This window comes from Cottoperca gobio, chromosome 4, assembly GCF_900634415.1.
Source record: "Cottoperca gobio chromosome 4, fCotGob3.1, whole genome shotgun sequence".
Classification (NCBI taxonomy): Eukaryota; Metazoa; Chordata; class Actinopteri; order Perciformes; family Bovichtidae; genus Cottoperca; species Cottoperca gobio.
The window spans coordinates 8,588,484-8,602,764 of NC_041358.1; the positions used below are offsets into that span (position 1 = coordinate 8,588,484).

At 40.2% G+C, this 14,281-nt stretch overlaps 1 protein-coding gene across 1 annotated transcript in view; it reads right to left on the reverse strand.

Annotated features, from left to right (window-relative positions):
- Positions 1-10,849, reverse strand: part of LOC115007486 (adenylate cyclase type 1-like) — a 46,242-nt gene extending 35,393 nt beyond the window's left edge. The window contains exons 1-3 of the mRNA XM_029430385.1: positions 10,001-10,849; positions 8,462-8,611; positions 4,903-5,021 (exon numbers count right to left, since the gene is read on the reverse strand). Coding sequence (XP_029286245.1) covers positions 4,903-5,021; positions 8,462-8,611; positions 10,001-10,600 — 869 coding nt within the window. The 5' untranslated portion in view covers positions 10,601-10,849. The remainder of the gene's footprint in view (positions 1-4,902; positions 5,022-8,461; positions 8,612-10,000) is intronic.
- Positions 10,850-14,281: the final 3,432 nt, after the last annotated feature.

The following is a 14,281-nucleotide window of genomic DNA, read 5'->3' on the forward strand; positions in this document are numbered from 1 at the left end:
CCTGACAGCTGATTTCCTCATGTTCTACTACAGGATGGAAACATAATTCTACAGACACAGAGGGGGTGTGTTGACTGTGCAACTGTATTGTTCTCTCCTTTCTGACACAAAATAGTCACAGATCATGCTGAATTTGCTAATAGCGATTAAAAGTTAAGCAAGAGTACCATAATCCGATCCCTGATAAGTGAAAGCGTCTTTTATGCCAATCACTAAATCAATTACGGAGCTGAATTGCCTGTTGCTGTAGTGGGGATGAAGAAGGTGTTGAAAGCTACTTAGCCCCTCATTAATTTGCTCAGAAGGTGTTAAGGATCTTATTGACTCTCAGTCTGAAAATAAAAAATAAAACTCACTGCTCCCAGTGGAGCAAAGGGATCAAGGCTCAGAGAATTTTCCTAGAAAACACAGCAACCTACGTTATTTGTGAGTTCCTAGCTGAAAACAACACATTGTGCACTTTCTGATCTGAACAACAACAATAATAATAATAATAATAATAATAATAATAATAATAATAATAATAATAATAATAATATAATAATAATAATAATAATAATAATAATAAATACATTTGAGATATCTCAGTATTTCAATGAATTTCAAATTCCATCTCAGATAAAGGCTGTGAGATGTTGTTGAAAGCTCTGGAACAAGCTAATATGTGGACCTTGAGTCAACTTGCTTTTGGTCAAACTACTACTGTCATGCTCAAATGGCTGTTTTTGGAATGTTCTGGCCGACGCTAGTGCCGTGGCGCTGGGGATGGAAATGTCAGTCCACCACTTCGGTCTAGTATCAAATATTTTAAAAACTATTGGATTATATTTCTCTAGTACCACAGTGATGTTCACATTTGTGGTTTTGATTGAAATAAAGGTTGTAACTGTCTGCACGTTTTCCCTATTTATGTATTCGTATTGCACTTTAATTTTGGTTCCTACCTTTAAGGTTCATAGAGGCGGAGCAAATTTGCGGTGTTTGTGTAACACGATTTATTTAATCACCACATTTAGTGATAGCGGCTCCAGACCATTGCAGTACAGTGTGAGCTTGCGATCTCTTAGTATAAACTCATATAAAGCTCAATAAGATGAAGTTTTAAGACATCAGCCCCTCTAGCTGATAATACTTGCATAATGTTTTGGGCAACTGAGTTTAAGGTTATGTGTGTGTGTATATGAATGCTTCATGCCACATGCTACATGTGTGTATGTGTTAGCTTGTGCTATATGCTACGTGTTAGATGTGTGACGTTTATTGTGTAATTTAGCGGCATTGATAATGATTTCATATGCATACATATTTAGTTATTGTTCACTTTATGTTTTCTGTTTTAACCCAGTTCTCACGGGTTGGATTAGGATGTTCAGGATGAGAATAAACCCCGTATTTTAAAACATGACCTCGACCTCTTGTTCATTACTGGAGGGAGCTCCAGTGAGAACTCGACTGCTCTGCGTGAGATTGAGTTGATGAGAAAAACGGCGCGATTCGGCAGCGATCCATGGCCGACACGGGACATCTCCGTCGCAGCGTGTGCATCTGCAGCAGCCATCTACACAGCAACTTCTGGAAGGTCCAGGTGCCTTAGTGTAAATTTAGTAGCAACAAAGAGACTTTAAAGTGCCAAAGAGACTATGACATTTGCACTGTTCACAATATGTGTTAAAGTTATTTACTTACCTTTTTCTAATTGAAGTTTAAAGTTGTTAATATTGGTATTGTGTTTATTAAGGTAATGTTGTAAATATTCAACTAAGTCACAAAGTACATTTAAGGGTGAATGTTAGCTTTACATTAAAGATAACATCTAAACAGACTAACTACTTAGCTTTATGAAATATTCAAGTTAAATCAAACTAAGTAAACAAAGTAAAAATGTCAGAGCTTGAGTTTCCTACTGAGAGTGATAAAGTCAGTGTATTTGAAGACGAGCAATCACATGCAACTGAAGGCGCAGGAGCTGACAACCTTTCCACACAAGAGCCAAAAGGGAGCTAAAGAGTCCGCAAGTTAACGGAAAAGGGCCAAGAATTGCACGATGAGCAAGTAAGAAGACTTGTACACCGTTTCAGTTTGAGCTACAGGAAGTGGAAAGATATCACAAAGGAAGCCAAACAAGCGCTGAGTGGTCAATGCCCTAACGACCTGCTACATGACTACATGACTAAAGTAAGCAATGCCTCAAGTTATGTGAGTATTGTTTATGAAGAGTTGAGGCTCATTGACATTCCCGACCATGACAAACGTTGCAGAGTAGACACATGTGAAGCAGTAACAAAGACAATCATTAAGACTGCAAGAGACCGACTAGACACAAGAGAAGATGAAAGTAAAGAGAGTGAAGAAAATGACAGCAAACAGACAGTCTGTATGCACGTTTATATATATATGTATATATGTGTGTATATATATATCTATATTTATGTATATATATATATATATATATATATATATATATATATATATATATATGTATATATGTGTGTATATATATATACATATATGTGTATATATATATATTTATATATATGTATATATGTGTGTATATATATATATATATATATATATATATATATATATATATATATATATATATATATACATACTGTATGATCAAATACCAGTAAATGTTAAAGGCTGAACTAAGATCCTGACCATACCCATTATACCTATTATATACTAACCCTAAGGTCAAGAATTAACTTTAACACTATTAAACACACTTTTTGTTCATTTTTTGGGTGCATTGATTTTTGGTATTTGAACAGCCTATGCTCTTGTTTTTTCTCGTGGGAAAAGTCTTGTTAAATGTTCACACCAGCAGCCATACATGAAGTTAACTTCAATAAATTAGTCTACAATTGACAACATTTAGCTTGAAATCATGAACTCTGTGATCAAATAATAGGTAAACAAGATGTATATGAGCAGACATTCAATGGCACCTTTCATCTGACAGTTTTCGATACTCGATGTTAGAGAAACATTTTGTTGGATACCAAATAAGTACTAAAGTTCGCAGTAGCTGAAGAGAGCCCTGCATCGTGACTGAGTTGCCGTGCTCCTTTTTGCAGCGTAGTATAGTTGCTCAGGAGTCTGATGTATGCAAAGCCGGGATCACGACTGCTGCTCGGCAGAAGAGCTCTGTTGTATGATTTGTCTATGAATGGCGGTGTTCCGCAGGTCGTGCTGGTGTGTGGTGGGAGAGGAGAACAAGGCGAGATGGGGGGGGGGGGGGGGGCAGAGCGGTGGCGGAGCTAAAGAGGTATGCGATCAAACGTTCCCGGGGCCACATCAAAGGGGGGCCTGATCGGGGAGATGTCATGGCCCTGCGCGGCAAAATAAAGCTGACGTTTATTTGTCTACCCCCATGTGTGTGTGTTTGTAGAAGCTCCCCGGAGACGTGCGGGAGCCGGCTCGCTGGGTGCAGCAGCGTGATGTTTGGCCGAGTGCCAGTGCAGCAGCAAGGCTGGCGAGCGGCCGGTGATGTTCCCGAGCTGTGTGGGAGCCGAGCAGACACACAGACAGAGAGAGACGGAGAGTGGAGAGGCTGACAGGAGTGCTGTTGACATGCTACCTAGCCCTCCACTCCCACACTCGGCAGCACTGACACAGCTCCTCATTTCTCTTTACTGCCTCGTTGGATTGTAATCAGCTCAAAGTCAGGCCAGGTTATCATGCTCTCGAATATTGTTTTCATTACAAGTGCAATACTGGTGCGGAAAAGGCTGATAATTGACAGGAATAGGGCGGCAAATGTCATTAGGCCTATTAATTCATTAATAATTTATGTTTTCAACATATCAACTAATTCATTAGTTGTCTATTATATCAAATATATTAGTTCTCAGAACCAAAATTAACACTTGTGCGATCAACAACCGTTAGATAATTAACAATTGTTTTCATCATCAACTGGTCAACTAGTTTATGGTAAGTCAATTAATTGTTTAGTCAATAAAATGCCAGGAAATAGTGGAAAATGTCCTGTGTGTTTGGCTTAAGTACCACTAAAGAATTGTTAACACCAGAAAAATGTTTTATATTTGAGTATACACGCTGACAACAGCTGACTGCTGTGCCCAAAAACAACACTGTGAGAGTGAACCAGAATAGTAAAGTTGCAGCTGAAGAGTTAAACAATGAGATGAAACATTAAAGCTCCATAAAGAACAAGGGAAGCTGCAGATTCAGATAATAATTCTCTGTTGGATCATCCCTATCAGCGACCCCTTTCACAGAGCCAATTCATACATTGTTATAACAGAAACATCAAGTATTGCCACTGTGCTATTTAAGATATTCTAAACCACAAAGCTGCTTCTACTCAATATTTCTCAAACTTGGATGTGATGAAATTGTAAAGTTTTAAACTATTTCCTCGTGTTTCATCAGAGCACTTTGGTGAAAATGTAAAACTTGGTGTGCTTCATAGCTGTACCGATTTGTCACCAAAAATAAATAAAACACCTGCCCGTTGAAGTTCTTTCTTAAACTTGGAAATTGTCGCCGGTATCTCACAGATAAATGTTTTGATGGAAAGCTCCAGAACAAATGAAAGTAAGTGGCCCTTGAGTTAAGAAGACACCTCCTTTTGGCTGTTACAGAGCTTCTAATACCAACATAATTTATTACAGTCACTGCTTTAACACATTTCTCATGCAGATTCAAATATCTGTCTCCCACAACTCCACAAACGGCTCATGAGGCAGAGGAGGTTTTCTAATCTGCCGGTGTTGGTAGACAGCGCGCCGTCCCTTTTCTCTTTTAACCTTTTACTCTTTTTTGAAGAATTGCTCTTCTTCTATTCTTGACCCTGACGTCACAGCAGGTGACACTCGGATCAACACAATCGGCAGACCTCTACGGTCCACAGTTGTCATGACACCCCCGTACCTGACATTGTCATGACGTTGGATGTAGATCTTGTGAAAGATCCGCTCAGGCGGCTTCAGGAAATCTTCCTTCATCTCCATGGCAACATTCCTGGGCAGTAGGCTCATTAGCAGACGCTCCTGAGGAGGGAGCGGTTAAAACAGACGAAGAAGAGGCAGCGTGAGAACTTCAAACTGGGAGGACATTATGTACTTACTGAATGTTTGCATTCATGCAGGAGTAATACAAGCAGACACATATAAACTATCTGTGTGTTGCTCTGGTGTAAACATCCAGAATATGCAGCAATTATTACTCAGTCAACCAAGTCGATCAACAGAACCACAATTTGAGACTAGATATTGTTTCAGATTTTAGTTATATGGCATAAGTGTTGTCTTTTCTTGTGATATAAAGTCATATCATTTTCTGAACGTACCGGAATCTTCTATTCTTTGCCTTTACCTACTTTTTACATTGTGTAAATATTTTATGAAAGCACCAATGGTCAAATGTGCAATATCGATATCGTAGTGTTTGTTAGAAAATATTATGATACTTGATTCTCTTCATATCGCCCAGCTCTAGTTTCTGATTATTGGCCAGACAAAACAATAAATAAAGACTAATGATTTATCAAGAAAAGAAAAAGCAGATTAATTAGTAATGTTTAATTACAGCCCTCCACTGAACGTCTTTGGGTTTCGAACATTGAAGTCTCAAAACAGTATTGATGTGGTAAGCGTTTACAATATTAGACATTTTATAGTCTTAACAATTAATTGATTCCTTGCTTGGTGAAAAATTACCTTCACAATTTCACAGATCCAAACGTGTCGAACCTACAGTCCAAACCCCAGAGATATAAAACAGGAAATCCTCAGACAAGAATGTCGACGTTGGATAATTATACGAAACCTTACAGCTAGTTCAATTAAAGTTTTCTACGTCCATTGCCATTTTAAAATACTATCTTTCTTCAAAAACTGGAAACTATGGCGTAGTTAAAGTTAGGCGTAAACCGTGGTTATGTAAAATAAACTATGGTTAGGGTTAGCACCTGTAACAATGTGTTAGTAAAAAAATAAACGTTACTTGCAGATCTGTGAATGTCCATCCTCTGCCCTGACTTACTCAACTTTATAAAAGATACATGGACTTCATTCTTAGGGGCTACTGGACTGAATCCTCACATTTTATACACAAATATTCTCTCAAACTGGAGAATATTTGGAATTTTAGTTTAACAAGTAGCTTAAAGCGTTAATAGATAATCAAAATTGTTGTCAATTATTGTCTAGCCTAGTTTATAAACAGATGTGTGAGTGTGTGTAGTCTCAGTTACAGCAGCATTATGTACTCTTGAAACTCTCGCAGGATGTCAAATGGTTGTGAATGCTCAGTGAATCATCAGGCGGCTCTGCTGAATAGCTGTTCAGAGTCAGGTTATAAAAGCTCTCCTGTGTCTCCCTTAAACACTGTTTCACATTATACGTCCATTCACACAACTGCTCCTCAGATATGAATGAAAAGTTAAGCTGGAAAACAGCTTTTAGAAACAGCCATCACATTTACTGATGGAGGCTGTGTGTGAAAGAATGTGTTTGCCCATATGTGCTTGTGTTTCACCTATACACATGTGTGTGTCAGGTGTAAACATCCTCATAATCAAAGTGTGGAGGTGTGCTCTTTTTAATGAAATAATTCATACCTGCTTTATTATCTATATTACGATCTGTCCCAGGGTGGATTCACTGTGTGCTCTGTTTGACTCTGGCTCTGGCTCATAGTGGTTTATTAATGATCCACTGGCTTACTTTCTGTCTCATTAAAAATTAAGATTCCATGTCCTCGAGATTAACGAGAAGGGGAATTCCCACAAAAACCTTGCAGCTTTGAAATGAACACTGAACTGAAGGAATCCAATTTGTTTGCACAAAGTAGAAAATGAATGCTAAGTCAGGAGGAACGAAGGGAAGTGGAATTTCTTTAGGCTCACTCTTGTCACAAGAAGACAATAATAACACAGACAATTTCACACATAACATTTGTTTTTCAAAATTCAAACCCTAGTAAACAAGCACGTGTTCATGAAAAAGCGGGGAAAAGGGCAACGGAGGTGAAAAGAGGAGAATGTGTGCATTACCAAGGATAAGCCAAAAAACATCTTTTTAGTTTTAGTGGCATAAATCTAACCAATTGTTTATCATAGAGTAGGCAGACATAATCATTCTTGATTTTGGAAGTCGTAGTTTGACATAGAAATGTCAACTCCAGGTCCACCATACTACCTTTTTCCTGGAGCTTTCATCCGTAAGACATAATCTTCATCAGCAGAGTTTTTACATGGAGATGGATCAGCTTTTAAGTGACACTTGAGATAGGACTGTTTTGTTCTGAGGTCAAGAATGAAATTAGATGCTTACATTTTAAGACAACACAGATGAGAAGTCCTTAAAGTGCTATGGAAGAAGCCGTAAAGTTAACAGAACAGTCTCCAACTGAGGAAATGAAGCATGTTTAAAGGTTCAGAACAAGCTTTGAAAAAGGCCTTGTGTTGGGTTGTTTTGTTGCGGTCATAGTGGCCAACCTGTTGTATCGTTAGTACGTATTAGAGTTGTCAGAAACACTGTCTGAGTAATGTCACATTCGGAACAGGGAACTGTTCCTGAACGTGAGTCAAGAGGAAACCACACATTGCCTCTGCGCTCTGAGATTAGTATTGAAGTCAATTTAGCACCCAGAAGTACAACACATAGCCCTCACATGTTCGGAAACCCAATACAACCTATGCCTTATGTGGCTCAAAGTACAAACCCAAACAAACACCTGAGTGATAACCAGAGACCTGTTTGACGGACACAATTCAAATCAGAGATGTTTGTTCGTGGGCACATAAGCAGCATCCAAGTTGCAGGCTGTTGGCTTGCTGTTGATAGATCCCAATAAGGGGTCTGTGTGTGTTTCACTCACCCAGATAAACTGTGACCTTTACTGGAGTAGGGAGGCCATGAAAGCAATCTGCTTGTGTAATTACCTGTCAGAAGGGAGCCTGTTACTGCTGGGGGAAACACAGCATATTATCATCTAATCTACAAAGCACAGGTGGTAAGTGTGCGCTCACTAGTGTTGTGTATAACGAAGGTGAGGCATGAATCTAGGCTTATTACATACATGGGATAAATAATTATGCATGTAACAACTGGTGTGGGTGGATTTCGTGCGCATGGCTGGAGAGGCGGGTGCGATGCATAACCAAGTGTTTCTGTTTGTTAAGTTCCCTGATTGTACCTTTATTAAGTCGCTCCATGTATGTGTACGCAGAGGGGGTGGAAAGTGTGGCGCTGGTGCATGTGCCACAGTAATTGTTCTTTCCTTAAATAGCTGCTGTCATAGTAACTGCGTGCCTGTGGGCAGGTTGTTAGAATACATTGACACCTGAATCCTTTAAAAAAAACTTCTCGAAAGACTTTCTTGAACATACGCGCTCAAGATGAGGTGATACGTGTGGATGCATCGCATCGCCTCGCTCTCTGTTTTCTATGTATCTGTGCGTTTCTTTGTGTGCGTGCAAATTCACCTGCTTCTCATTCTCATCCTCCAGCTTCAGCCTCTCCTCGATGCAGTTGCGGGCTTGCAGAAAGACTTTCCTCTGGGTGCGCTCGGTGAGAATCCTCACAAACACCCCCGACAGGTTGACACTGGTGAACAGCACCGCGTTGGCCACCAGCTGCACACAAACAAGAACAGACATGCCAAACAAAGCTGGGAGCGTTTACATACTGCACATGAGCCTGAGGGAACACACATGTCCATATGTGCATTTCTGTATGCAATCATACAACCTGGCTGGATTAGATTTCACAATCCCTCATTAATCCATAGGATGGATTAAATAGAAGACATCCAGGGCAGCACATTGATTACAACATGACTCATACTGTAGGTGTGACTTAAAAAACAAAAGCCACATAGTCAAATGGCTAGCAGATAAAGTGCATTATTGACTATTGATCATCCCAAACACTTAATTTGGAGGATGAACTATTTAGCCACTCTGTGTCATGTTTCCTCAAAGGTCAGAGGTGAAAGATCAGAGAAACACTCTAATCTAGCACAGCAAGATGGATGATACAAAACAAAATACATCTTTATTCCAGCTTCTACTTAAACTAATGAGGAAAAACGAGAAGAAGGAAACATTTCTGGTTATAGTGCAGAGGTGCCCAGCCCTCACAAAAGAAACCTGAGGGGTATTAGAATGATTGACAGATAAAAACATAGTTAGGTTTATTTCTTCAGGTTTCTATCTTGTATATTACTGGGTAAATTGATCTCCTCTGCCCTCTAAAGACAACATATAGAAGAAAATTAAACCATTTTGTTGAACTGGTCACATCTGGTTTGTCTGATTTGAAATTTTAAACCACCTAAAAAATGTAAACAATATTTTTTTTTTAAAGGAATAATTGGCTTTTGATTGAACTGGTCACTATGCAATGACATGTGTAACTTGAAGAGTAAGTAGACATAGCTTCATATTAGGGGTCACAAACCAAAAAGGTTGGGAACTACTATCTTATTGGACCAGAAATATTAAGATGTTACATAGCTCAGAAACCATATATTTTGCATCCTAAATACAAAAATCATTACTTCTACCAACAATCTGGGACACAATAACCAGCACTAAGTTGTGTATGTGGCGCTGAAGGATCCGGTTTCAGCACCGGCAGCTGGACAGCTCCTCGTCTGCTTCATTACTGAGGTGTGCAAAAGTGAAACTTTTTGTTCGCTTCCAATTTTACACCTACAGTATCCTGGAGCCAAAATCGATCTCCGAGGGTATTTTTGTTTAACCCTTTCTTCTCCAGGGAAAGCCGAATGAGTAAGCATGCTGTTTCTCAGCGCCACTTTACATTCATACAGTTACTGTATAGCCCAGCGGAGAGCTTCCCAGTTGCTTAAGGGTACTTGGACTGTAGTTTTTTGTCTCAAATGGGGGCTAAACCCACTACCTATTGGATGTGATTATGGCTCAAGGGAAGGAACTTAACACAAGGCAATATAGTTGGTTGAGTGAGGGAAGAGCTGATCGGGATGCAGGTGCCGCACTTACCGGTCTCCACAGCTTCGGTTTCCTCCCGGTGAACGACGTCGCTATCACAATGAAGTGAGATGTAGCCAGCATCACCCCAAACAGCACAGCCAGCAGCGTCCGCACCGGCAGCAACACATAAGCCACGAGGGTAACCAGCATGAGCTGCCACACGCCTTGCTCAGGCGCAGCGGCGCTCAGCAGCTCCGACGTGCCGAGCGCCAGCGGGAACGGACAGCAGAGAAGCGCAAAGGTGAAGCTGAACAGCAGGGCCAGCTTCGCTATTTGCTGCAGCTGCGTCACCTGCAGGTACTTGACGTTGGTGACGATAAACAGCGACAGGAAGACCACGCAGTGCACCGGGTAGGAGCCCTTGGACAAGGTGAGACGCGGGCTGGAGAGCAGCTCCACCAGGGACAGCGACGACGCAGCCACGATGAGCACCGCCAGCGCTTTGAGGGTGGCGGTCTGCTCCAGCTTCAGGTTGTAGTTCTGGAAGAGAGCCTCCAGCTCCTGGCTGTTGAACTCGTCCTCGCACGCGATAGCGCCCAGGCGTGCCCCGGCCGGGCAGTGACCCTTCCTCCGCCGGGTCTTGACTCTTTCGAATGGCATCTCCTCCATGTTCCGGCCATTCAAGAAGCGGGGATGGCGCACGACCCGCTCAACTTTTCGGTTCCTCTCCTACGCTCGGCAATTGAACCGGCACCCTCTCCCAGTTCATGCGTCCTGGATGTCCGAGGGTCGGGCTCGGTGTCAGAGGGGAGAGGGTGGCAGTGGAGACAACAGAGCACCGCGCGCGTCCTATCCACAGGTTGACGATTGTTGGTGTGTCGTCAGAAAAGTAGCCCGACCAATGTGCAGCACGCGCCTCTCTTCGATAGAGACGTAGAGAGAGGAGAAAAGAGAGAGAGAGAGAGAGAGAGAGCGGAGAGAGACAGGAGAGAGAGAGAGAGCAAAGAGAGAGAGCGAGAGAGAGAGAGAAGAGGAGAGAGAAAAAAAAGAAAAAAACCAAAAGAGAACAAACAAGAGAAAAAAAAAAAAAAAAAAAAGAGAAAAAAAGAAAAGACAAGAGAGAGAGAAAAAAAAAAAAAAAAAAAAAGAGACAGAAAGAGAGAGAGAGAAAAAAAAATAAAGAGAGAGATGAGGAGAAGAGAAAACAAAAAAAAAAAAGAAAAAAACCCTCACTGCCCCCCCCCGCCCCCCCCCCCCCCCCCCCCCCCCCCCCCCCCCTCTCTCTCTCTCTCTCTCTCTCTCTCGGACCACCTGCGGTGCCTCACACGGGGTTACCGGTGTTCCTGCGCTACAACCAGACTCATAAATACTACTGTGTGCCCTTCTCCTGCTTTAATTTGCTTTGGTGAAATGTCAGTGGTTATGTGAAGACAGCAGCGAAAGTGCGCTGGTGATTTCCCCTCACAGTGTCTGCAGTCAGAGCTGATGTAGTTGGCAGCTAAAAATAGCCCAGCTGCACCGGTGGATGGTCCAATATAGCAACAATTTGGTCTTTCCCGAATCTCTTCCCCACATATAATTTATTGCAGAGTCAAGTGCTCATTTCACGCAGAGAATTTACAGGGGAAAAACGTTAGAGAGGAAAGGTAAAAGTCGTGCAGGGAGGCTAAAAATAGCTCTCTCTTCCTAAATTAACTGTGACAATGTAAGAATGATGACTTGCATCTTAAAATGTGATGCACCATTGTTATGATTGAGGTGATTTTGTGCATGCATTTGTTGATATTTTGTGCATGCATTTGTATTATAGTGTTATAGTGTTCAAGTTTAAATTTAAAAAAACACCCACGAGGATATATCTGGTCGTTGCAGAACAAATACCCTGATTGAAAAAAAGGCATAAAAAAATCATTCAAAAGAACTGGATTAAATTATGGGAAATGAGGGAAGCATACATGGACCGCAAAATAGCAGCAGCTGCAAAATGCAATAATTGGCATGAAGAAAAGTAAAAAAAAAAAACATGTTATAAAAGAATATAATGAGCAGAAATATTCAGGATATCGAAAAATGTATAGAATATATAGAATATGTAAGAATAATAGTAATAATTAATTACATATCAAGAGAGAGAAAATATTGATTATAGTGTAACATATTTAGTAATGGTTTACAGCAGAGGTCTTCAGGTTATCACCTGAGTGCCATTCATACATTCTGGGGATTTGTGCATACATGTGCGTTATGTGTATTCACCTTATATTAACATTCCAGGTTTAAAATACTGTAAAAGTGACGACACGTTCATGTGCATAATTTACTCTTCTCAATGTCCTCATCACCATTATGATATATTAAGGCTATAGATGAAGGAAGAGTGTCTAATAATGAAAATAATATTTATTTGAATACAGCAGCACTCAAAAAGGTTAACGGGAATATGTCCATAGGAATTTATACTGTATGCATAACCGGACTAACTACTTTGGGGGGCCCGGGGCATTGCTGGACCAACATTAACCCCTCGTTTATCCCCATCTCTGTGGATTTTGTACACTACTCCTATGCTGGAATATCACATGGCCCCCATTCCAATCTGATTTATTACAATTTGAGAACATGTATTAGTATCAGTTGAAATATTCAGTCTTTTTCAAGATATTTCTTTCCAAAGCTAACCAAATTTCTATAAAACTACACATTTCTATAAAACTACAGTAAACCTGGGGTTTTCCCTTGTGCCTGATTTGCCATCCACAGTTGGTTCAAGCAAAGGACGTAATATAGATTTGTCAATTAGACTGAAATTAAATGCCTCCTTCTCATAGCTTTACGTTAGTCTTAATTGTCTGATCAGACAATCATCAGGCTTTTAAGATCTAAAACAGGTCCTCTTTAGTGCACATACCTACCTATAGAAAAACAAAAGCAAGTGTTTCTGTGGCATGAACGATGACCTTGCTCTTTGTTGTCACGTGTGCCTCAGATCGCGAAGATCTCTGAGGAAATCAATGGACCGGCTCATCAATGAAGAAGTCAATGTGAAGCACTTTGAGCCCTCTTAACAAAAAGTCTCTTCATGCACACAGTCAATTATTACGTGGTCAATATCCACTATTGTCCAACGTGTTTTAAATCAATACGCTGCAGAGGCGAGATCACAATGGTAAGAAGAAAGACAATTTGACCCCCATCTGAGGGGAGACCAATACAATTTTGTCTCGTGGTGAAAAGAGCTGTGGTTCTAAAGTCCCTTCACTGTTTTACAGTTAGTCTGAAGATTTTATGCCCCAAACTTGTGTAACTTCTGCAAAGATATGTCCCTTATAGAGTCCTCCTACTGCTGCCCATTGTGCACAGCCCTCAGACTGAGGGAAAGGACCACAGTCGTACAATCTGTGAGAAAACATTAATGAGCAATATTTAATGTATGGACACATTAATCCATTTCCAGCAACTGTATGGAAAAGTTGGGACTGTTTGATCAAACTCAAGAATTAACTTACATGTTTTTTCCTTAATACACGAGTTATATAGGTATATGAAGTCAGATATTGATAGCTCTTCTCTGGTTCACATTATATAATATTTTATGGAACTAGTTTTGTTTGAGTTTGCAGGTTTTTAATGAAGTAGAATGAGGCTGTTGACTAAAACAAGGAGAAAGCTAAATATCTGTCCAGTATTGGCTCAGAGTATCAGCCTGACTGTCATTTGTCTGCTATTTAAATTTTTGTGAATCCTTATTATTTGTGAAACACTTTAATGCAAAGCGCAGATAAAGAGAGCTGAAGTGAAACCAGAGAAATGGTTGTTGTTGAAGTTATTCATTTATTCTAAATTCGATTGGCATTTGTAATATTTTAAATTACTAGAAAATTCAACCTTGGAACATAGCCTCACTTTCCAGTATACCATGCGACTCGTTACATATGTTTAGATAAGGATGGTAGTATTTTTTTTTTAAGGGTCTGTAATTGTTGTTTATTCAATATTTTTGTTTTTAAGCGGCCTTAAGGAATACCATGTCCCATGAGCACCACCTTCAAGATGCTGTAATCGTTTTAAACAGAGATTAATGACCATGTCCAGGTGCCATGTCAGGCTTAAATTGTTATTTACCATAGTAAATATAGACTATATAGACCATAGTCTATAGTGGACTCAAAAAGAGGTTGGGATAAAAGACATCAAAACAAACAAACAAAAAGTTTCTTGTGAAGCTGCTTTCTGAGGTTTTAACATTCTTGGTTTCACTGTGGTTCTGAGGATGGGACGGACTGTACATTGGGAAGTTCAGGAAGACTCCAGAACAGCCTATCTATACTAGGCTCAGGTAGAGTTTTGACT